The sequence below is a fragment of the Monodelphis domestica genome, chromosome 1, assembly GCF_027887165.1.
Source record: "Monodelphis domestica isolate mMonDom1 chromosome 1, mMonDom1.pri, whole genome shotgun sequence".
Classification (NCBI taxonomy): Eukaryota; Metazoa; Chordata; class Mammalia; order Didelphimorphia; family Didelphidae; genus Monodelphis; species Monodelphis domestica.
Window position 1 is genome coordinate 684,832,039 of NC_077227.1, and position 26,284 is coordinate 684,858,322.

At 34.0% G+C, this 26,284-nt stretch overlaps 1 protein-coding gene across 3 annotated transcripts in view; it reads right to left on the reverse strand.

Annotated features, from left to right (window-relative positions):
• Positions 1-26,284, reverse strand: part of CDH8 (cadherin 8) — a 534,859-nt gene that overhangs the window by 267,160 nt on the left and 241,415 nt on the right. For all 3 annotated transcript variants that reach the window (XM_007477092.3, XM_056799241.1, XM_001364059.4), the window contains one exon: positions 20,085-20,204. In XM_007477092.3, coding sequence (XP_007477154.1) covers positions 20,085-20,204 — 120 coding nt within the window. The remainder of the gene's footprint in view (positions 1-20,084; positions 20,205-26,284) is intronic.

The window sequence follows — 26,284 nt, forward strand, 5'->3', positions numbered from 1 at the left end:
ACACTCTTCATTTTCTTATGACTTTGCCACCAGAACCACTAATAGTGAAATTGACCCTAGATAGACAAAGCCTTCCTTTCATTCCCATAGCAGTCTCTTCTGAGTGAATTTCCTCACCACAGTCCTGACTGGTTGACCTAGGTCCTGCCTCCAAGCTCCAGTATGGTCAGAGGATCGGTACAGGCTAGTATGATGTACGTAGTAACTGATAAATAATTTTTATTGAAAAATGGATCTTCCCATTGGCCTTTTGAAATAATATATAAAAGGAAGATTTAAGCATTAATTTCCATTTCTGAAGAAACTAACAGTTCTAAGCATGAATATGTCTACACACTGGCTATTCAAGTGTGTTTCTTTTAATTAATTGATCACTATCATTTCTAATTGGTTGTTTAACTGAATTGAACATAGTTAGGATGTGTCTGTATATGTAAGTTGACGTGCAGAACCCAGAAAATTTTGGATAATCAGAAAGGAGGTTGGGGAGACTTCCATCTGAAGTAAATGAATAATTTAGGCAAGAGTGACTGGGGAACAGAATCATATCCATACATTTTGTATTAATTAAATGACTACTATGTGGCAGAGAGTCTCCTTGGTGCTAGGGAAACAGGGAAAAAATGAAAGAGTTTCCATGTTCTAAGAGATTACATTCCACTTGAGTAATACAACATGTACACACATAGCCAAATAAAAATATATACAGAATAAATTTGTGGTGGAGGGCCAACAATGAGAGTATCAAGAAACCTGTAGTGTAGGAGGTGGATATCTGGGCTGCCTGGACCAAAGCTGGAAATTTAAGAGGCATAAGTGAAATCAAAGGGCATGCCAAGTATTCCAAGCACTGTGCACAAATGTGTGGAGGCCAGAGATGCAAAGGTTTTAGCTGTTGTTATTTGTTTATTTGGTTTTTATGGAGGAACAGAAAGTAGTTCAGATAGTTGGAAACAAAGATTACTTGATAATAAAGAAAGAAGATAAAATCATTCTGTAAAGACAGATAGGACCTAAAAAGTAATATCTTTTAAAATGCTAAAAAGAAAAATAGAAATTAATAAGACAGGTTTTTATATGCATATATATCTTTTTGTCAAATGGCGTGCTCTCTAATGGGAAGGGGAAGGAGGGAGTTAACTGAATATCTTAATATTTTAAATGCTACAAACAAAAAAATAAATATAATTTTTAAAATGCTAAAGAGAGTAGGGTTTTTTAAATTTAAGAAGTAATAGGGAGCTACTGTTATTCCTGAAGGGAGAAGTGACATGGTTAGACCTATACTTTAGTGAAGATTGATTACTCTAGAAATTTGACACAAATCTATCTAATTCTGAAATTTCCTATAACTTTTATGCATTTTAAGTCCATTTTCATTTCTACTAGTTTGCATATAATGAAATTACATAAATATTTACTGGTATGAAAAAGGTATCCACTACAGGCACTTAAGGTGATTTTTTTTCTGCAAATACGGTTTCTTGTCATAGTGGAAAATCCAAAAGTTTATAGAGAATGAAGTATTAATTCTCTCAAAGAACCAGTTTTCTTCATCGAATTAAATTCAAACTCCCCCCCACCTTTCCAAAGATTGCTAAATACAATCTACCCAGCTGGTCACATAAATTCACATCATGTAAGCATACTATTTAAGTCATTCCAGATCTATCTCTCTCTCTCTCCCCCATCCTCCTGATGTCACTTTCCTTCATGACTCCACTAGTCAAGTCTCATAGGAGTAGTTATTTGCAAGGAGGCAATGGATCTCTTTTCCTGTGGCTTTATTTATTTTTCTTTCGAGAGCCAATGTATTAACTAGTATTTACTTCTCTTTGTTCCTTGACAGTGCCATGGAGCACTTGAGGAGAAAAAAAAATGTTTCCACAATCTGTGGTAAGTAGCATGATATCTATTGTTACCAAATGTTCAGATGGCAAAATAAATAAATAAATAAATAAATGGACTTTGGAGTAGTTCTTAATATTAAAACACACAGCCATATTTTGAGGAAGGCAGTGTTGTTTAATTGCAAGATAACTGGACTTGGAGTTAAGAGTCTTGAGTTTCAGTCTTGTCTTAGCTACTTTGGTGTGCTGCATAACTGTGAACAAATGAGTTGACTATACTTAATCTTGATTTCCTTTTCTGTGAAGTGTGAGTGCTAATTCTGCCAGTTATTTAACTCTGGGGGTCATTGTAAGGCAAGTGATTTGTAAATGAAACCTAATGCTTTAGGAATGTGAGCAATTTTTAGAAAAATACCTATTTTAAAACCTATAATGCCATTAGCTTTGAAATTTATCAAGTATAAACTTTATTATGTCAAACTCATCATACTATAGGGTTACGGATTATTCCAGTTTCAGGCTAGCTCATTGTCTCAAATGGGGTGCATTTTTTTCTTCCACTTTATATGTGAGATCTGGGGACAGTGTTGCGAGGGGACATGTCTAGGACTTGACATTTGGGGTAGCAGATGGATTGGAAAAGCATTTGCCTGTGGGAGTTAAATGGAATAATCAACCCTTTGAATTTTGATGCAGTTTTTAATTTGGAACACTAAAGATTATGGGATTTGGATGCATTGGAATAAGAGCCACTCATATTTCTTCAGAGTTTTACAGTTTTCAAGGAGCTTTCCCTGAAACAACCCTGTGATGTAGATAATAATGTCATAATTCTATAACACCTTAAGGTTTACAAATCACTTTCTTCCAAAAAACCTTGTTGTCTGGGTAGAGAGAATACATTATCTTTCATTTCTCTGAAATGGAAAGCAAGGCTTCAAGAGAGGGAAGATATCTGCCCTACCTGTGCCATAAGCTACTAAGTTATAGAATTTATTATTTAAATCCAATTGCTCTTTTACTTCTTCGAACTATAACCAGCGGCCTCTACTCCCCAGTGTCCCCAAGTGCTAGTGTGTGCTAGTGTTCCTCCTCACCCTGAAATCTTGCCCCAAGACTACTAACCTGTATCTGTGTAAGTGCAAAGCAACAAGAGTCTGGCAACCAGAGAAAGTAAAGAAACATCTGCAACATCCTTCTGAGTAGCTGCCCAACTACATTGTGGTTGAGAGCTTCAGAGGCCTTTGCTACTGCTTCAGCTGTGCCAAGGACCTATTGCTTTGATAAAGCCTGCCCTGTCATGCTGCTTTATGATCCTTCTCCAACCAGGTCCACTAGTTTCTTCTGACTGACCTTCTAAGTTGTTCAGGACTGAAAATTCATTTCACCACATCTTTTTGTAGTTTCTGCTTCTCCAGAATTTGTTCTGATATGTTATATTATAGTTTTTTGGAGGATAATTTCATAGAAATCAAATAGTTATGTGAACCTTCTCCGCCATCTTGACTCTATTACCCTAAACATGTATTTTTTAATGCATCTGATCACATTTTCTCTGTCAATTTCCTCCTTATAATGATGGCAGAAGGAAAGGAATCTAAAAATTGTAGAATTGTGTGACATAGTGTATAGAGTTTTGGAGACAGAAAGATCTATGTTCAAATTCTAAAAATTACATTCACCAGTTGTGGACTATGGAAAAATCATTCAATCTATCTAAGCCTCAGTTTACTCATCTGCAGAATAGACAGAATCATACTTCTAACTTAAAGGTTTACTGAGGCTCAAATGAAATAATACATGCAAAGTGCCTTGCAAATCTTAAAATCCTATACAAATACTATATATAATTAATATGTGTGAAAATATTATTATATGATCAGAATAGGATATTTTGATTTGATTAAATTTAGAATTAATTTTTTCCTTTTCTATTCACATTATGAATATTCAAATAAATATTTGTATAAGGGTTTCAAATTACATGCATGAATTTCCTGTCATATAATGTCTCTATTTGAGTCTCCCTTCATATCCTATCTCACCATCACTTCCTCTTCCCTTTTACCCAACTAGTTTATTTTTTAAAATGTTGCCTTCATTTTATTCCAGTAAGAAATTTACACGTAAGTTTTCCATGGTTATGTAATTCACTTTGTCTCCTTTCCCTCTTCCCTCTCCACTCCTGGAGTTGACAAAAAAATTCCACTGTTACCAACTAGTTTAGAAGCGTTGTGCCCTATTTTTCTACTTCTCAACTAAGAGGATGGATTCACAGTATAATATAATTCACATTATTACTATCTCATTATTCAACAAATCCTATTGTATGTTCTGAGAAAGCACAATTAGAAGTTAAGACATCTTTTACAAACTCTATATTTGACTCTAGAATTGCAAAAGTACCTCTTCCTCTTCCTGACTTACAAGTGTTTCAAATATAATAAGTACCAATCAGAGGTCATCATTTTTATTCTGGGACCTGCCTATTATATCAATTTCATTTTTCTCCCTGTAGCACTCTACTCCCTAACCCCACTTAGGGACAAAACAAACAAAACTTTAGTGTGATCTTTCAGTTTTTGTTTCCCTCCATCTCTCATAACTTAAGTTCTCAACCCACTTAATGCTATATGTGAATTGTTTTTTACCTCCTCCTTGCCTTCATCTCTTTGCTTACTAACACTCCCCTGGTCCTGGCTCTGATTACCAAATGCCTAAACTATTGCATTAACCTACTAACAGCACTTCCCTACATCTACTCCATTTCTACCTTATTTCATCCTATTTTCCCTTTATCCTGCTGCCAATTTAATTTCTCCTGTGCTCAGATTTCATCATATTACCACCATTCAAAATTTATCTCTGTTTTTTTGTGACCACAGTCTAGATGCTTCAGTTTGGCATTCAAAGCCCTCCAGAAATGTAGAAATACCTTACTTTCTCAGCTTTATTTCACATACTTTCTTACATGTGTGCTTGCTCTGCTCTTAGACTACTTGCTATCTATTCCCTAAAACACTTTCTGTGGTCTTTGTCTTTGTGATGAAGATTAGATCCAGAAAGAGGGAGTAACTGCTCAAGGTATCATAGTGACCTTCAAAGCTAGGAAGAGAAAAACAAGTCTTCTTCTAATACTGAGTAACATGGAAGGATATTCTAATGGAAAAAAAGGAAACCTTCCTTGCTAGTTTTTCCATATCATGAATCAAATGCAAGATGTGACCTACATTCTCCACCTTGTGTTATGTGCTGAGACTAGACAATTATCTGGGTAATGAAAGCTGTGTACACAGTCATGAAGTAGATACAAATCCCATGGTGGATTTTTTTGTTGCACATGTTACCTATGAATAGTCTACATCAAACATTATAATTGAATAGGCTTGGTGACAGTGGAAATATGGGGACTGAAATCTGTTGCTTATTTTGATCATAGTAGTAACTGAAATTCAATATAATAGCTCATCTTTTATTTATTAAGCACCCACTATATTCAGACAGGGCAGGGAGGTGGTACAGCAGATGGAGCACTAGACCTGGAGTCAGGAAGACTCATCTTCCTCTGTTCAAATCTGTACCCAGACACTGATGAGATATATGACCCTGAGTAAGTCATTTAATTCTATTTGCCTCAGTTCCTTCTTCATAAAATAAGCTGAAGAAGGAAATGGCAAACCTCTCTACCATCTTTTGAGCATGTCAAAGAATAATATTTTGGTGCTGAGAGAAGTGAGATGTAGTATACTTTTCAGAATGACATAGATGTTATCCCTTAGTTGTTTTCCTAGTCCTAAATAGAGATTTAAAAGACATATCAATATTTTAATCCCAGTAAATAATTCCCAAGACCGTGCTTGAGCAATATTCCTTTATCATGTCACAAAGGGGATCCATTCATTATATATTTATTTTAGCACACATTTCTGGTTTCATTGAATCCACTGTTATCTGTAGAAAGTGAAGAAAGATGACTCAAGTCTCAAAAAAGATCAATCAATTCGTTAGTTCCCCTTCCAATGGGTCATTTGTCAAGTCTTTAATGTCTTGACAGCAGCAAAATTTGGGATGTCTTGTCACTTTTCACTGATTTGGGGGGAGTAATGTGGCATTTGTTATTCTGATGTTCTATATTTCATTTCAAATTACTCCTAAAATCACTCAGGAAGAGCAGCAGTGACTCTCTCACTGACTGATGTCCTAAAATTAGTATATTTCAATGAATGTCATTCTTTTTCCTCATTTGATCTCCAGATATTAAAAGAAAGCATATGACATTAGAGGAAGAAGAGAGAAGCATTTTTTAAAAATACAAACAAGCTATTTTCAGCTTTATTAAGTATTCTAATAGCACCACTCACAATAGGCAGCGTATGTACAAACTATTTCTCAAGACCTTCCACTATATATTTTCATTCATTGGTTATTCTTGTTATCACAATGCCCTCTTGAATAAGGGGATTTACTACTAAATACTTGCTAACAGTAAGCCTCTGAATGTTCCAGGTATATGGACAATCTGGAATGTAAATAGGCGGAAGAGGTTATCACAATGTCACAAGACTCTCTTCTGAGCATGTAGAGGAATAATGTTTTGCTGCGGAGACAAGTGAGATGCAGTGTACTTTTCAGAATGGCATGGATGTTGTCCCTTAGATTTTTTCTAGTCCTGAAAATCATAATAAGGGATTAGCACCACCACCACCACCTGAAGGATCTTATGTCCTTTGATTGCAAATTATGTTATATATTTTATCTATCTCAGGACAAAACCCCCACCAAACTGCCCAGGTACATGCAGCTTAACCATCTGCAATCTAACCACCATCTCTACACCCTCCCCATTGGAGAATGAGATAACACCATAGAGAAACCCTGAGCTTTGATAGGACATATTTGACCTTAGATCTGAGTCTAACCTTATTTCTACAATAATTCCAGCCCTTTCACAGGTGGTATGGGAACTGTCTTAATAGTTTTTATTCCTATCCCCAATACTTAACACAGTGGCTAGAAAATAGTAAGTAAATAGTTAATGAATATTTTATCTATTCTTTCTATCTTTCGTCTACATATCTATCTCTTAAAAAAAAATCCTTACATTCTGTCTTAGAATCAATGCTCTGTATTGGTTCCAAGGCTGAAGTAAGGGCTAGGCAATGAGGGTTAAGTGACTCACCCAGGGTGACATGGTTAGGAAGTATCTGAGAGAATTGATTCCAGGACCTCCCATCTCTAGACCTGACACTCTATCCATTGAACCATGTAGTTGCCTCCCCACCCCCATATCTATCTCTTTGGAACTTGGTGAGGTCAGGAATTATTTAGTGTGTTAAGAAAATGTGAATTAATTAATTAATGTGATTCTCCCTTCATTAGTCAATAATAATTTTAAATAACTTCTATATGCTAGGCACTGTGCACATTAAAGTGGAGGATTATAAAGTAATAGGTTATTAGTATCTAAGTTGACATATCTTCCCTTCATGAGGTTGTAAGCTCCCAGAGAGTAGAAGCTGTTTTCATCAAAAATGTGTGCCATTTTGCCTCCATAACTTCCAATTCATTAAAGTACTCCATATGAAGAAATCTGTAAGCAGAGCATCCCTGCCTTCTGAGTTAAAGCTCATATGTAACTCCTTACTCTCCTAGATAACTAGGCTGCTTCCAACTCTTGTGGATTTTAACTTCCCCACATCTCTTATAAAATCCTTTCTTTCTTTTTTGGAAAAGCCAACACTAGTGCAAGCCTTTATCCCATCACTCCTGGATTTTCTTAAAACACAGATCTGACCATGTCATTCCCTACTCAGTAAAGCTCAGTGACTCTGTCAGCTCCAGCATCCAAGGTCAAATCCTGCATCTGACTTTTAAAATCCTTCAGAGTGGCAGCTAGTTAGCTCAGTGGATAGAGAGCCAGGATTAGAGACAGGAGAAATCTTGGCTTCAAATCTGGTCTCAGACACTTCCTCCTAGCTGTGTGAACCTGGGTAAACCAGGTTTATGGGTACATGGTTACATGGGTAACCCCATGGTTAGTTCTTACCGCTCTTCTGCCTTAGAACCAACAGTTAGCATCAATTATAAGATAGAGGGAGAGTTTTCATTAAGAAAAGTAAAACAAAACCTTTATAACTTGTCCTTTTTATGTCTTACCAGCATTTTTTTTTACATTTTAATAATCTGTAATGCAACCCATCAATTCTGGCCTCCTTGTTGTGTCTTACAAAAGATACTCCATTGCCTGACTTCATTTTCTCTGACTGTTCCCATAGATGGAAGGCTCTAACTCTTCATCTTTACCTGTTGGCTTCTCTGGCTTCCTTTAAACTAATATCTTGTCTATTGCAAATAGATTTTTGTGGTCCCCCTTAATACCAGTGCCTCTCCTCTGAGATTACCTCCCATTATTATTATATATTTCTTGTATCTACATAGTTATCTAAATACCTTCTTGTTCATTAGAACACAAGCCCCTTGAAGTCAAGAACTATATGTTTTCCTTTCTTTAGATCTCTAGTGCTTAGCACAGTAACTGGTGCATAGTAAGCACTTAAATTTTAGTTCAATAATTGACCAACTGTTGAATAAATGAAGGAATGAATGAGATAATTATCATCCCTGGAAGGTTTCTTAGTGAATAATCTTCAGGAGTTACTGTGGCCAAAAATATTCATTCCCTTCTGGTCAGCCTTCTGGTAATGTGCATTTCTACTTTCCAAATAACATAAAATTATTTGCTGGGCTTTGGAACATTTCTAACTTGGATGGTCTTTCCAGAGAAGAGTTAACACTGATATAGCCTTCAAGAATGCAAAGTCACTTCTAAAATCTGATGGGACATTATAAAATAAAGTAAAGCTTCAAATAGTATTATCATTACATATATAGTATGTGTATATCTGTTTTACTTTCTGGTATAAGTATTTACCAGTATTACTAGTTTATATTTGTGCGTGTGTATACACACACATATATATATAGATATATATTTACTTTGTATTTAGAAATATATAGTATATAGATATATGAACACATGACATGTGTATGGGTATATCTGCTTTATTATATATAAATTCATCATCTATCAATATATGTGCATATAGAAACACATGTATTAGTCATCTCATACATGTCCATATAAAACCAATACTTAAATATAATGCATTTCATTCTATAATACCACATTATATGATAATAAGCAAAGAATTCTAGACAAAACATTTTCTGAATTTAGGAAAACTTGGGTGTAAGTTATTCCTCTGACATATACATACTAGCTGTGTGTCAAATAACCTCATGGTGTCCTAGATAACCAAAATTATGAATTGTGGGGAAAATATCAACCTGCATTGATAAAGGAGATTTCTTCACCTGAAAGTTCCCTATACTAAAGAAATCACAAGTCATAACTTATTTTTATATTATACTGTGAATTATATTGCTTATTACTCTAAAGTTTATAAAGTAGTTTTATTATTTGAATAATATCTGAAGTCCCTTCTAGAACTACAGCTATGGAACCACAATGCTTATGATACCATCATGTCATAAATAGGGCAATTATTATCATAATTTCCCCTTTTTCTCTCACAAACTGAGGCTCAGAGAAGGAACGTTATTTGCCTAAGCTCACATAATTAATAAGCAGTAGAGCCATATTTCAAACCAAACTCCTTTAATTCCAAGGCTAATGATCATTTATCTAAACTAATAAGTCAATAAAAAATAAGTATTTAGTGAATCCCTTCTGTGTGGTGTGGAAAGGAAAACTGAATCAAGCTCTGGACTTTCTGCCACCAAGGTAGAGCAAACAGCAGTTGGAATTTTAAAGTGAAGATTGATGGATAGCAATGACAGTTAATGTGGGAAAGGGCAACTTGGAGAGTGACAGTTGCTCTTGAGGACTTTCTTTCCTGGCCCTCAGACTGGAAGGAGTGTTCTTTCCCTGTCTCTGAATAACAGTACCTCTATTTCTTATTTTCTCAACTGTGTGCTCTATCTGGATTCCTGTGCTCATATCATTGAACAAAAGGACTTAAGGGGAGCAATTTGAATTTAAGGACAGCCTTTGGGGGCATCAGCCCAAAGAGACAGGTCCAACCAGCTCTGAAAGTCAAAACCTTTTCTTCCTCTTGCTGTCAACTGCTAAAGACTTTGAACTTAAGAAAACTAGCATAGATTAGCATATACATGAATAAAAGAAATCCTCCACCAACCTGTGAGGCCTGGCCTCAGCTGAAAAGCTGAGAGAGACTCAAACCCAGTCTGGGGAAAGGCATAGGGAAATCCTTCTTCCCTCTATCCTGATACCTTACCAATCCAAACTTGTTAATGAATTCATCTTGAGTTAAATAACCCACAGTCAAATGAGTGGACTATTACTTCAGGGGAACATAGAGGGAACTGAGCCTAAGGACAGCTATTCAAACATAAACAGTTCTTATCTGACCCCTGTCAGAATACCTTGGTCTAGGGGGAGGCTTGTCCCTCAGGGGTCCATGCTTACTTGCTCTGAGGTATCTTCAACATCAATCGAGAAGACATCTCCTCAGGCTATCATAGTTGGCCCATTTCTCAGTAACTCCATTTTTCAAAGCTAGCCTCTCAGTAGGGGGTATCTTTTTCCTTTTACCTCATCATCACCCATATTCCCTCTATCCCTTCAACTCCTCCATTCCCTGTTACAAAACCTTCCTTATGCCCTGTACCTCTTCAATCCTCTACAATTCCTTTATGTATTAGAGTGGCTGACAGAATTTTGGACACTGGGTATACTGAGACAAAATAAAAGAAGCAGCCTCTCTACTCAAAGATTTTATATGTATAAAGGGATATCACCCTGCTTCTCTTTTCTCAACATCACTGACAGATGTGAAGAATAGATTTAGTTATCTCCTGATTGTAACAATGAAGATACTTAGCTCTTCCATTATTGTAAAGATAAAATTGTAATCTCATGATTGTAACAATGAAGGTACTTAGCTCTTCCTTTATTGGGAAGATTGAATTGTAATCCACAATCTATTTTTAGATTTTAGTCTATAAAAAGGTGACAACTCAGTATTTTAAGTACATCTACCCATTTTAACCACAAAGAGGTGTTAAGTAACTACAAAAGGTGAACTTACCAAAAGAAAAAAAAAGGTGTTAAGTAACCTAAAAAATATATAATCTAACCAAAGAAGGCATGAACTAAATAGTGGCTAGTCCTGGAGAAGAAAATGGTCTGCTGTGATTGATAGATGTGAAAATTTAGGGGAGGTGGTATAAGAGAAAAAGATCTTTAAGAGAACCTAAAGAGCAGAAGAAGAGTCATTCAAGAAATATTCAATTTGAGTTTTGAATTGGAGGAGGATCTCTGACTCAGAGTTGGACTCAGAGGAGAAACTGGAAGACAGACCCTTGAGGAACGACTGGAAGACAGACACCCAGACTTCTTTCTATTTAGACTGTCACTGTTGGTGAGTGAAAGGCTGACTTAGCGACCCTTCTTTTCTCTTCCCCTGACTGGGGCTTAGAAATTCTAACTGACATCAGAAGAAGCCAGAGCTTTCTCTCTCTTTCTCTCATTCCTTAATATCTTCCTTCTTTTGTAAATATTGTAAATAAACTACCATAAATTTCATTTACTTTAGTAAATCATTTGGGGATTTTAGAAGTTAAATCCCTGGCAACTACCTATATAAATATTCAGAGTCCAACCACAATTAATTTTAACACAGAACAATAGTTATTTTTGTTGCAGAGTAGTGTGATTCTTATCTCTGCTACTACCATTCCAGAAAATTCAGGAAATAGTGGAAAATGTGACTACTTAGAGGGGAATGGTTCTAGTTTTGCCTTTGAGCTGACAGTTTCCAGTGCTATTCTAAACAAGCAAAAAAGAAAATATCAGGGAAACAGAGTTAACTCGTAGTTTCTTGTCACTTAAAAAACTCAGCCCCTTTCCTTTAGTCTGTCAATTAAGACCCAGTTCAAAATGTAAAGTTGTAAAGTGCTTCAAATTTGAAATAAAGAAGTTTACATTTGATCCTTGAGGTTATAGAGAATTGTCATAGTTTATTGAATTAGGACAGTAGGAAGGTTGACAGTATGAAAGATCATTTTGGAAGCTGAATGGAGAATGAACTGGAAGGGATAAACTCTAAAGAAGAGAGAACAGTAACAAGAAGGCTGTTGTAATAATAAAGGCCTACTCAATGAGAATTTGTACCAATAGACACAGACATTTTGCACACCTTGTAAACTGTAAACCATTGTAAAATATATGTTGTAAATTCTAAACCAAAATTATTTGAGGATTTATCCAGTATTTTCCAAATATGTAACCTCCAATGATGCCCAGAAATAGGGTATTGTTATAATAGATACCCATTAAACATCATTCTCTTGAATCTAATTGAACTGAAATATGGTAGCAACTCTTTGCCCAAGTACAATATCCAATTACATACAGAGACAAGACTTCCTTGGCTAACCACAATTGTTAATGATGATCCCTGAAATTAAGAAGTGAATTTATAAAACAAAGAATGGTAGCTTGACATAGTGGAAATAATATTTAAGTAAGACTTAGGAAAGCTAGATTTGAGTCCTAATCTCTGAAACTGATCAGTGATTCAATGTAAACAATTCACTTAATTTCACATATTTTGTCATCCATTGACATGGGTCTCCTTAACTCCCTCTCCTGACTCAGGATATTTTTACTGGCTGTCTTCAAGTTCTGGAACTCTCCCCTTCTTCTTCTCTGCATTCTATGACTTCCTCTGAATATTAACTAAAATCCTACCTTCTACAGAAAACCATTAATCTTAGTTTCTTCCTTTTGAGGCTCCTTAAAGTTCTCTTTTTGATATCTCATTTGTAAATACTTTTTTGTCTTCTATTTCCCATTAGACTGTTAGATCCTTGAAATCAGGGATTTTTTTGTCTTTATTTGTATCCTAAGCCCTTACTACTGCATCTAGCACATAAGTAAACCCTTAATATATGCTATTGACTGAACTTCATACCTCCTTCTTCTGTACAATGAGAATACTAATACTCATTCCTACATTTCCCTTGGTATTATCCAGAAAATTACTATGTTAATCCTTAACTATTTAATTGTAGTTGGAAGAAAGGAGACAAGAATCTATTAAGCATGTACCAGGCACCTTACTAAGCACTTTAAAAGTACTATTTTATTTATCCTCACTACAACCCTGCAAGATAGATGCTATTGTTTTCCCCATTTTATAGTGGAGGAATTGAGTTGATGGTTATGTAGCTTGCCTAGAGTTACATATCTAGAAAGCATCAAGGGCCATCTTAAAACCCATGTCTTCCTGATTCAAGGTCTAACTTTCTATCTACTCCACCAATTGTAGGTTGAATTGTAGGGAGAAAATGGATGAGAGGATACATGGGAGATGCAGAAATAGTTTAATCTTAGATTCAGCTCTTCAGGTGGATAGAAATGGGCCTCTTCAATTCATTCATTCAATCATTTATTTCTGACCTACAATGCTTGGAGCACAATTTATCAGATAACTGAGTTTCCAAAAGCAAAGGAAATAGAGACTTCTGGGTATACATAGTGGCAGTCTAGACACAGGACTCTTCCTCTCCTCAGCACCTCTTGATATAGAATACCTCAAAAGACAAAAAAAAATTCATATGAATGAAGGGACTCTACAGAAGGGCACAGCATTGAAGATATGTGGGATTTGGGCATTTCCATACTATAAGGGGATGATAAAGCTTCCACCAAAATGATAGCTGATCTACCCACCCCACCCCACTTATGGATCCAGAGTCAGAGCCAGCTCAAACTAGAATCAATGAGTGAGTGAGGGTCACCTCTGGAGCAAATGAGGGGCACCTCTAGGTCCTTGGCAGCTGACTAAGACCACCAAAGACCTACCCCTGAGAGCAGCTAGGGTTGAAATTCCAGCAGGCCTAAGAGCACAGATCATGGGCACCCACAGAGTGACAGCACACAGAAGAGCTTCCATGCTAAGGAGAAAATTTTACAAGAAGCCAAAAAGAGACAATTCAGATATCAAGGAGCACCAAAGAGGGAAAAGGGGAAAACTGTTTTTTTATTCAAACTTTATTCAAACTTTCTTCTTTAAGGGCTTCAATAAGATCAAATTGTTTATATTAATATTTGGGGAGAATGTTATTTGTAACTCTCAAAAATTATATTCATTACTACAGTAATTAGAGGAATCATTCACAGGAATAGATTGGGGTAATAAATGGTATAAGATGATATGCAAAAAAAGAAAAAGGGATGAGAGGAATCAAAGATGTCACCAAAAGATACTTGAAGAAATAAGATAAATAGGATAATCTTTATCACACAAAGATATACATGGGAAGGGGAGGGGAAGAATACTCTTATAAGAAGGAGAGGAAGAGAGTGCAAATAGATAATACTTAAACCTTACTCTCAATGAAATCAATTCTGAGAGGGAAGAGTATCTAGGACCACTGGGGTACTGAAATCTATCTTACCCTACAGGAAAGGTGAGAAGGGAAAACTAAGGGGGTCAAAGGGGCAGAGAGGTACAAAATAGGGACAAAAAGGAGTACACCTTCTTTTCAGCAGCACATGGTACATTCACAAAGATTGACCATATACTAGTGCATAAAAACATCACAAACAAATGCAGAAAAGAAGAAATAATAAATGCAACCTTTTCAAATCATAATGTAATAAAAATAATAATCAGTAAGGTTACATGGAGAGCCATATCAAAAATTAATTGGAAATTAAATATGATTCTACAAAATTCTTTAGTTAGGAAACAAATCATAGAAACAATTAATAATTTCATTGAAGAAAATGGCAATGATAAGACTTCCTTTCAAAATTTATCGATGCAACTAAAATAGTACTTGGGGGAAATTTATATCCTTGAGTTAATATATTAACAAATTAGGGAGGGCAAAGGTCAATGAATTGGACATGCAAATCAAAAAACCTGATAGGGAACAAATTAAAAATCCCCAGATAAAAACCAAATTAGAGATCCTAAAAATTAAGGGAGAAATTAATAAAATCAAATGTGAAAGAACTATTGAATTAATAAATAAGACTAGAAGCTGGTGTTTTGAAAAAACAAACAAAATAGACAAAGCACTGGTCAATCTAATGAAAACAAAAGGAAAGAAGAATAACTAATTAATAGTATCATAGATGAAAAGGATGTCCTCATCTCTAATGAAGAGGAAATTAAGGCAATCATTAAAAACTATTTTGCCCAATTATATGGCAACAAATATGGCAATGTAAGTGATATGGATGAATATTTACAAAAATATAAATTGCCTAGATTAACAGAAGAAGAAATAGAATTCTTAAATAATACCATATCAGAAAAAGAAATTGAACAAACCATCAAAGAACTCACTAAGAAAAAATCCCCAGGGCCTGATGGATTCACAAATGAATTCTATCAAACATTCAATGAACCACTAATCCCAATACTATACAAACTATTTGACATAATAAGCAAAGAGTGAGTTCTACCAAATTCCTTTTATGACACAAATATGGTACTGATTCTAAAACCAGGCATGTCAAAAGCAGAAAAAATAAAACTATAGATCAATCTCCTTAATGAACATAGATGTAAAAATCTTAAATAAAATACTAGCAAAAAGACTCCAGCAAGTACATTTAGATCAGGAGGGTTATTTACTATGATCAGGTAGGATTTGTACCAGGAATGCAAGGATGGTACAATATTAGGAACACCATTCACATAATTGACCATATCAACAACCAAACCAACAAAATTCACATGATTATCTCCATAGATACAGAAAAAACCTTTAACAAAATACAACACTCGTTCCTGTAGAAAACACGAGAAAGTATAGGAATAGAAAGTCCTTTCTTAAAAGTAATGAACATTATTTTTCTAAAACCATCACCAAACATCATCTGCAATGGGGATAAACTAGATGTATTTCCAATAAAATCAGGAGTGAAACAAGGATGCCCATTATCATCTCTATTATTTAACATTTTACTAGAAATTCTAGCAATAGCCATTAGAGAAGAAAAATAAATTGAAGGTATTAAAATTGGCAATGAGGAGACCAAATATGACTCTTTGTGGATGATATGATTGTTTAATGAAAGAATCCTAGAGAATCAACTAAAAAGCTAGTGGAAATAACAACTTTAGAAAAGTTACAGAATGCAAAATAAACCTACATATCATCAGCATTTCTATATATCTCCAACACATCTCAGCAGGAAGAATTAGGAAGAGAAATTCCAGTTAAAATCACCCTAGACAATATAAAATACTTAGTAATCTATCTGCCGAGACAAACACATGAACTATATGGACACAACTACAAAACACTTCCCACACAATTAAAACTAGATTTAAATAATTTGAATCAATTGTACAAAAAATGAAACCATTCTCCAATTGATAAATGGGCAAGGGTGATGAATAGGCAATTTTCAGTTAAAGAAATCAAAATCATTAATAAGCACATGAAAAAAGTGTTCTAAATCTCTGATAATCAGAGAGATGCAAATCAAAACAACTCAGGTATCATGGCACACCTAGAAGATTGGCTAAAATGACAGCAACAGAAAGTAATGAATGCTGGAGGGGATGTGGCAAAGTTGGGACATTAATTCATTGCTGGTGGAGTTGTGAATTATTCAACTATTCTGGAGGGCAATTTGGAACTATGCCAAAAGTGTGCTGAAAGACTGTCTGCCCTTTGATTCATCCATAGCACTGCTGGGTTTGTACCCCAAAGAGTTAATAAAGAAAAAGACTTATACAAGAATATTCATAGCTGTGCTCTTTGTGGTAGCAAAAAAAATTGGAAAATGAGGGGATGGATGCCCTTCAATTGGGGAAGGAGTAATAAAGTGGAGGAATTCCATGGGGACTGGAACAACCTCCAGAAAGTGATACAGAGTGAAAGGAGCAGAACCAGGAGAACATTAAACACAGAAATTGATAAGCTGTGACACAATCAAATTTTAATGAACTTCTCCATTAGTGGCAATGCAGTGATCCTAAACAATCCAGAGGAATCTATGAGAAAGAATGCTATCCACATTCAGAGGAAAAGCTGTGGGAATAGAAACCCTGAAGAAAAACAACTGCTTTAATACATGGGTCGAGAGGATATGATTGCGGATGAAGACTTTAAATGAACATAAACAATGGAAATGGGTTCTGATCAAGGACACATGTAATACCCAGTGGAATTGCACATCTGCTATAGGAAGGGTGGTGGGAGGGGAGGGAGAGAGGGAAAGAATATTATTCTCGTAACCAAGGAATGACTAAATAAAATTTAAAAACATAGTAAGAGAATGGCAAGAAAAATAAGTAGAAAAAAGGCCATTTTTCTTGGCCTCTGCTTTTGACCTTCCGCCAATCTTAGTACAATGCCAATCAATTAATCAGTGAGTATTTATTAGACACCTACTATGTCTCAGGCACTATATTTGACACTAATGACATAAAAACAAAATGAAATAGTTCTTGCCTTTAGGGTGCTTGCATTTTTTTCTGGGGAGACTTCAGGTCCATTGATAAACAAAAAATATCAACAACAAGAACAAAGAATTTGGTAAAACAAGATACTAGAAGCAAAGGGCACCAGTCTAGAGCTGGTGTAGAATGTACCCCTTGGGTCAATCTTTGAAGGACCCCACAAAGTCCAAGAATGGACAGTGAGAAAGTATATTAAAATCATGGAATACAGCTTTTACAAAGGCACAGAGATAGATGATAGAACATCTTGAAGAAAGAACAGCAAGACAACCAGGTTGTGTGGGCACATTGTGTCTGGATCATTTTCTGAATAGTTTGTCAGTAACAGACATAGATCATAGAAAGCAAGGTCCTGGGGAAAGAATGGGGGTAGGTTTGATATCCCTATAATCTCAGTTGTCCTTGAACATCTACAGGAACCTTTGTTCAACTAGCTCAAGGGGTTCCCTTGTGGATGAGGGTTAATTAGGAGGTGGTATAGAAAGTCAGAATGGACAATTCAAAAAGACATCTGGTAGAACTAGAAATAAAAGAAGTCCTGTAAGTTGCTGAACTCAGCTGTTGCCATTGTCCATATCTTTCCATTAAAGACCTGGTACTTCAGTTGCATCTCCATTTGACTTAGTCCCCCACTTTGGGATTTTGTCGATTTATGTTCTGACTTTCTGGTGGATTAATAGATTTGTCAATAAGAGATTTCAGGGAAGCTCAAGCTGGTTTCTGGACCCAAATTCCCACCTTTTGTCTGAATTCTTCACATTCTTTCACCTCTTTGCTCATTCCCAACCACAGAGGGCAGCTGTATTCTACAACTAGCAGAACCTTTCCCTGATAAGGTGCCAAGATCCACAGGTTACCTTAGCTACTCCTCTTTGTCTCAAAAATACCTTCTCCACTGCTTCAGACATTATCCCTCGGTTATCCTACACATACATTTCTATTTAACTAGGTTTTATCTTTAAACAAGGGCCAAGATTGTTCAATCTCTGGGCAATGGTTTTAGGTATTCCAGAAATTATAGCATGCCAGATCTTTGATTACTTGTATTTTTCTGAGATATCTTATATATTTCAACCAATATAAATGAATGCATATGAATATATAGTCACATGAGAGGGTGGCTATAATAAAGATAGTTCACAAGTGTGGTTTACATACATTTTGGAAGAATCTGGACCTGTGGCTTCATGAGTAACATGCTAGTGTGTAAGGTCCCTCCAGTGACACACTGTGTGTGTCTATTTGTGAAAACTTTCCCTTTGTTTCTGTTTGTGTTTCAGTTTGTTTCTGTAAAGGAACAGTGGCTAATGTTCATAAACAGAGGAAGGTGAATATATTGCCTAAAAATGACTGAATAAGGAACTCAAAGAGATGAGTTGGTTCCTAATTGTGAAAATCAAACCCATTATATTTAACGGCCAGTAGTAATGGTTGCAATAAACTAGGAAAACCCAAGTTTATTACTTAGTTACACAAATGTATCTTGTTAGTTGAGAATAACATTATAAATATATTCTTAATTAATTTTCTAATAGGAACTTCAACTAAATTCATTTTAATGCTATTAGTGAATATGCATAGACAACTTATTCATACATATACAACTACATATATGGTTAGCATGTAGGCATGTATATAGATCATATCTTTAAAATTCAAACACATAATACTCTATTTTTTTTAACACAAAGATTCACTTGCCACTGTTCTGAATAGTGACAATTATTTAGAAAAGAATAGGAAAAATTCTTCACAATACCCACACCTCTGGCTGCTACATTTCTTCTCTTTGTTAAACCTCAATTTGCTGAGACTGGGTTGTTTAGGAATTGTCAAATGGGACCTGCTCAAATTCAGAGAAAACTTTAATTCAGATCTTAAAAATAGTAAATAGCTTATTTTCTGCCTTCAGAAAAGCAACAAACATACTTTATGAAACTGATGTTCAGTTTGTTAAAAATAATAAAAATAACAAATCTATTTCATTCTGTTTAAAAAATATGTTCATTTGCAACTCAATTAAAGTGTCAAAAATAACTTCATTAAATTTTAAATTTTATCACTTAAAATGTAACAATGATTTCTGATCTTTTAACTACTTCTTATCAGTTAGTACATGGTCTAATCTAGTTTTAAACTCCTCAGTGTCTATAAAGAAGTGTTTTAAATACCCACTCTGCAGAGGATTATTGACACTATTGTGAGCACAGTGTCTTCTCTGTTTACTTGGGACTCTTCATCCTGTTATAAAACTTGTGAATATTCTTCATATTATCATTTATATCATCAAAATATTTTCCAGATTATACAACAGTTTTCTCTGTCAATTGTAAAGGAGGGAGGACAAATAATATTATATATGTTTTATTAATAAATGAGGCATTTGAGGTCATCTCAAGTGGTTAAGTAAAATAATCTAGGACAGTGCAGCTATGAAATATAATTTTCAGAAATTACAACTATGTGCTTTCATATTATAATAAAATTGGTCCAGTCACACATCCCTATTAGTAGTCAGATTATACAAGGAGTGCAAAGTACTTTAGTCATCATCTATCTAGTCAAACTTTCATATATTTTAAAGATGATCAAATGGAAGTCATGGGGAAATAGTGTGTCTTTCCCAAGGTCATATAGCTGATTTATAAGTTGAATAAAAAATGTAATTTCAATGACATGTGCCGCCAGGTCCACTTACCTGTTTCTGGTTCAATGGAAAAGTACGGCTGCCCTTCCAAGATACTATACACCAACTTTGCACTGTTTCCATAAACAGGATCATCAGCATCAGTAGCCGTGACATTGGTTACAGATGTACCTGAATGAAAAGAATATATTAATTAAAACTTTATTCTTTGAAAATAACTACCTTTATAATTTGTCACAAAGGGTTGGAATATGTACAGTAGTGTCTATGAGGAATAAAAGGGAGAGGGGAACATTTTAAAAAGGCAGAATAATGTTCTATATATAACTAACAAAATGCTAACCTTTGAGAGAATAAATCCTGCCAGACTGGAGGAGTGTGTAAAAGCAAATCCTCTTTAGCATCTGCATTATTTAAAAAAGATTTTTTGTTGCTTGTATTCAGAAGGAACTATTGGATCCATGTGGACTTTAAGAATATGCAAAGAATCTTATCGAAAGAATATGAAACGTATGTTTAATAATGCAACATGACATATTGCCTTTAAGTTTTACAATATCTAAAAGAACCTGGAAAAACTTTGCCACAGTCATCTCTAGTCCAATATCCTTCATGTGGGAGAATGTTCTCATTTTTTAAGTTACCAACCTAGAATTGCACTAATATTGTAAAATTCAAAACTTTGGAATTCTGTGCTCCACCCATAATAGTTGATCCTACCTCTGTAACTTTCTTTGACACACTGAGCATAATACCTTGGCCATCATTTAAATCTCTGGTTTCTGGACCGTTCCCTAATTTTCCTGTCCTTTTTAATCAAACAGCAAGTATTTATTCAAAGTATTGTTCAAGAAAAGGTGCTAGGAATTAGAGATACAAAGAAAAAAATTAAGCCCTGCCTCCAAGGAACTCCCATTCCATTTGAATTGATGATAGGCATACACAAAATTTTAAAATAGTAATAATTTAAGAAGAAGGCTTTAGCAGCTAAAGGTTCAAGAAAGACCATATGTGTTTGAATCATTGATTCTCACTCTCCCTACTATTATTTTATGTAGTTCTGGAAATACTAGCAAGAGCAAAAAGACAAGAAAGAAATTGAAAGTCACAAAAAAGGTAAAGTGGAGATAAAATTATCCCTATTTCCTGATGATATGATGATGTATTCTAAAATCCTAGAAAATCAACAAAATACTATGTGAGATATTAATAGCATCAGCAAATTTTTCAGGCTAAAAAATAAACCCTCAAAAATCAACAGCACTTCTCAAAAATAATAACAAAATCTAAGAAGCAAAAATATAAAAGGAAATCTCACTGAAAATAACTACAAAATGCATAAAATATCTAGCATCAATCTACCCAAAAACACAAAATATTTGAATAGATTTAGTGACAAAATGCTCCTTAAAGAAATAAAGAATAGCTCATATAGATGGAGAAATACTCAGTGCTTATGGCTAGTCTGTGTCAATATAATAAATATAACAATGCTATCAAATTCAATTCATATTCAATATAATGCTATTCAAATTACAAAAAGATACTTTGTAGAATTTGATAAAATAATAAACAAAGTAATTTGAGGAACCAAAAAAATCTAAAAATGATGAAAAGAAGTTGATATGAAGGGGAAATAGCTTCTGATCTCAAATTATATTATAAAAAACAATAAAATAATATTGCTGAAAAATAGATATCAATGGAACAGAATAAAAAAGAGAGGGTTATAAACAATGTAACTTAATAATTCAATGTTTGATGAAGGGAAAACAAATCACCTGGGAAAACCTCCTTATTTGATGAATAAAATTAGGGATATTGAAAAACATCCTTTTAGAAATTAAGATTGAACCAACAGATTAGACCATATTTCACAATACATTCTAAATGGATATGTAACTTTAATATTAAAGATTATTTTACATTAATTGAAGAGAAACATCATATACATCTCACAGCTATAGGTAACATATTTTGTCTTAATTAAATAAGATTAAAGTCAATTAGAAAAAGACAAAACAGATAAATTTCATTACATAAAACTAAAAAGCTTGTGTACAGACAATATTAATGCATCTAGAATTTTTTAAAAGGTGGTCAAATCAGGAATAAATGTTTCAAATTTCTCATAAAAGGGAAGGATATCTAAGATTCTTTATAAATATAAATATTTCTACATCTAAATATAAATTTGTACACATTTATATAAATATGTACATATATAATAGTCATTACCTGATAGATAAGTGGTCAAAGGATCTGATCAGATAGTTCTCAAAAGGACTGTAAAATTATTCATAGCTACATGAAGGAATGTTCAAAATCACTAATAATAAGAGAAATACAAGTCAAAATAACCTAGATTTCAGCTCAATCTGTTCATTGGAAAAATGACCCCCCAAAATGATGACAGTTGATCTTGGAGGAGTTGTGGAATGATTAGCACATTAATACATTTCTGGGGAGCTATGAAATAATGCAGTCATTTTGTAAAGCATTTTGAAATTATGCAAATAAAGGGACTAAAGTGTTCATACCCTTTAAACCAGAAACTCTATTACTGAGCTTATACCACAAAGAAGTCAACTACAGAAGAAAACCCCCATATACATCAAAATATTTATAGTGACTTTTTTTGTAATAGAAAACAACTGGAAGCAAATTGAACACTTACCAATAGGGAACAGCTAATCTGTAGTATATGAATATAATGAGAAATTATTGTGTAATTATATAAAATGATGTGTGATGAAATACAAAAGATCATGGAAAGATGAAAATGACCTGATAAAACATAAAGTAAGCTGATATATGGAAACAAGGCACATAATCACTACAAGAATGTAAATTAAGATAACTACATACCAAAAAATCTAAAATAAATGGAACAAAATGATAGAGATCAACGATGTCTTGAATGAACAAGATACTCTACAAACCCAATATTTCAAAGAGGTGGGACATCTGCTGTTATTAATTATCACACATTTTCAGAACCTTTCAGTTTGTCAATCAATTGTGCTCATTTTTATCCTCTTAAAAATACTAATTTTACAAGGTGGCTTTCTGGAAGAGAGAATGGATAACTTGAGATAAGTATGATGATGTCAGAAATTGAAGACTTCAATATATGTTCTCTTAAATAAAGGAAAAGAAAGGTCCCACAAAAGAAAGGGTTGGCATTTGATTTTTGAGTTTTCCCTAATTTCTAAAAGGGATTCTAAAAGACAAATGTGATGAGGACAGATTCATTCCACATATTAGATATAGCCTCTGCAGTGACATTGAGATTTGAAACACTTATTATGTGTGAAAAACAGCAATTAGGTTCCTTTTGACAAGATTATAAGATGCATGAATAATAGTAGCATATAATCAAACTAGAATGATAGGTAGGAATTGAGGTAGTGAAGTTCCTTAAATGATATACAGTGTTAGATACTTGAGGTAAAAGGTAAGTTTATTGAGCAAGGGATTGACATGATCAAAACTACACTTTAGAAATTTAGTACTTAGCACAATTCCAGGCATATAGTAGACACTTAATATAGGTTTATTGACAATTGATTGAAATATCACTTTATTGGCCATCTTGAGGATGGATAAAAAAAAGCAGGAATGGACCATCTGGGATTATAGAGATCAATTACACAATAGATAGAATTAGTTCAATTTTTCTACTTTCTTTAATAATATCTTATACCAAGATATATGGAAGGATGAATATTGTCTAGTCTTGAATATCAAAGGAAAAATATTGGGCTGAAGAATTCTGGGTGTTGAGTGGTAGGGAATTGTTAAAACAGTTGACTGGAGGTTTAATTAGGAGAATATTTTGATAGTCCAAGCAAGCATGAATAAGGTCTTGAACTATGGTCAAGGTAGTGAGAGGAGAGAGGATGAAACTAATGAAATGAAAATAAAATGGACAATAATTATCAATGTCCAGCCTTGATTCTAGTCAACTGTTTTAACAATTCCCTACCACTCAACACCCAGAATTCTTCAGCCCAATATTTTTCCTTTGATATTCAAGACTAGACAATATTCATCCTTCCATATATCTTGGTATAAGATATTATTAAAGAAAGTAGAAAAATTGAACTAATTCTATCTATTGTGTAATTGATCTCTCTAATCCCAGCTGGTCCATTACTGCTGGGCACATATTTCTATACTACTCTTTTCTAGTTTTTGATCTTGTGGTAATATCATAACTATTTGGAATTTTCTCCTTACTCTTAAAACCTTAGGCTCCTAACTTTTGGTTGAAGTCATTTTGCATTTTATTAATAATTATTGAGCTCTTTCATTCCTCTTCAAACTCAGTAAAACCCTGGCATAGGTAAATGTAGAAATCTATTTTGCTTGATTGTCCTTGTTAATTATAAATATTTCATTTTTATTTTTGAGAAAAGCAAGAAATCAATATTTTAATTGAAGAATTATTCAATAAAGAGTAAAAGATGCAGAAGGGAGAAAAGATTCAGGCATTTGAAAATCCAAAATGATCTTAAATAGATGATTTTAGGAATAATAAAACAGAAGAAACACTGAGCCTAAGCAACAAGGAATACTAAGAAACTTTTGATTTGTTGTTGTTTCTTTTGTGGTGGTTGTTGTTGTGATTTTGGGAGGTGAAGGAAGGCTATTGGTCCTGGGAAAAAGATAATCAAAGAAGAAATTTGGCTACAGGCAAGGTTGCATGGCACAATAATAATTAATGATAGATAAAAGTCAAGATGATTCAACTCATTTTGCTTACCTTCCTTGCTAAGAAAAAATTATGTGTAATCTGTTGAAAAAATAAAAGTGGCTAATGAAGAATTGAAACTCAAAATTAAGTAAAAGGATAATGAGAGACCATCTAGGTGTCCTTGATGAGTTCAAATCATATGTCCAGAGAGGTATATTCCAGTCACTTGAAAGAAGTTTGCAGACAGGAAAATGAGAAGCTAAAAATTCTGAAAAGATTTCAAAGAGGATAAAGCAGACTGAAAATAGGAATCAGGTTTCAAGATCATGCTTAGAAGAGACTGGTTAAAAGAATTAGAGTGTTTGGCCTAGAGAATAATGACTTAGAAAACATTCTAGCTACCATCAAGTATATGAAGAGCTCTCATGTGAAATAGTCATTAACTGTGATTGTTGAGCTTTTTTTGGTAATCTTTGAAAGATCATAGAGAATGGCAAAAGATCCATAGAGTTGGAGAAGGAATATTTCCCAAGGAGAAAGAGTCAGAGGCAGAGACAGACAGACAGACAGACAGACAGAGAGGAGGGGGATTCCAAAACTATGACACTTACTTTAATTCCTGGGGAAAGCTATCAAACATATTATTAAAGGAATGGATAATGTGTATCTACAAAAGGAAGCTAAATAGCTATATAACTTTATTAAATTAAATTTATTGCTAGACCAACCCCATTTTGTTCTTTGGGCAACTAGACTGGCATATCAAAGGAATTCTGTAAAACCATTTACCTATATATAAGGAAAGTATTTCAAAAAGTCTCTCATCCCATTCTCAATTTAGAAATTATGTGTTTAATTATATTTCTTAAATAGAAACAACAATGACCATATCTGACAGCATATATCATATGCTTTATGCACAGTCTCTTCCCTGTTAAAGGAAATTGTCTCATTTCTTGTTCTTGAACCAGATCATTCATTACAATTATTCAGCATTAAGACTTTGCTTTGTGTTTTGCTTTTCATTTACAAAGTTACAGTCATTCAGTATAATTTTTTCTTCTGCCTTATTCTTTCTACCTATGTTTCACATAAGTCTTATATTGGTCAGAATTCCTTATAGTTTCTGCTTTTATGGTAGAATAGTAATTCTTGATATTCATATATCATAATTTTTAGGAAAACTTTATGAAAATAGGCATCCACTTTTTCTGTGTTTCTTAGCTACAAAAAACATGCTACCTTAAATATATTTGTATAAAAAGATTCTTTTTGTCTTTAACTCATTTGAGGTAGGTGCTCAGCAGTGGGATCTCTGAGTCAAAGGGTATCACTTTCCACAATAATTAGAATTAATATAACTCAAGAATGCATTAGTGTACCATTTTTATAGTTCTTCCAACATCAACAGTGATCATCTTCTATCATTTTTGATAGTTTCTTTTTCTTCAGAATGCAATGAAATCTTAATGGCCTTTTAATGTGTATTTATCTTATTTTTAATGATTTGTAAAAATTTTCTCTTGGTGAATGATGAAGGTCTTCTTTTGAA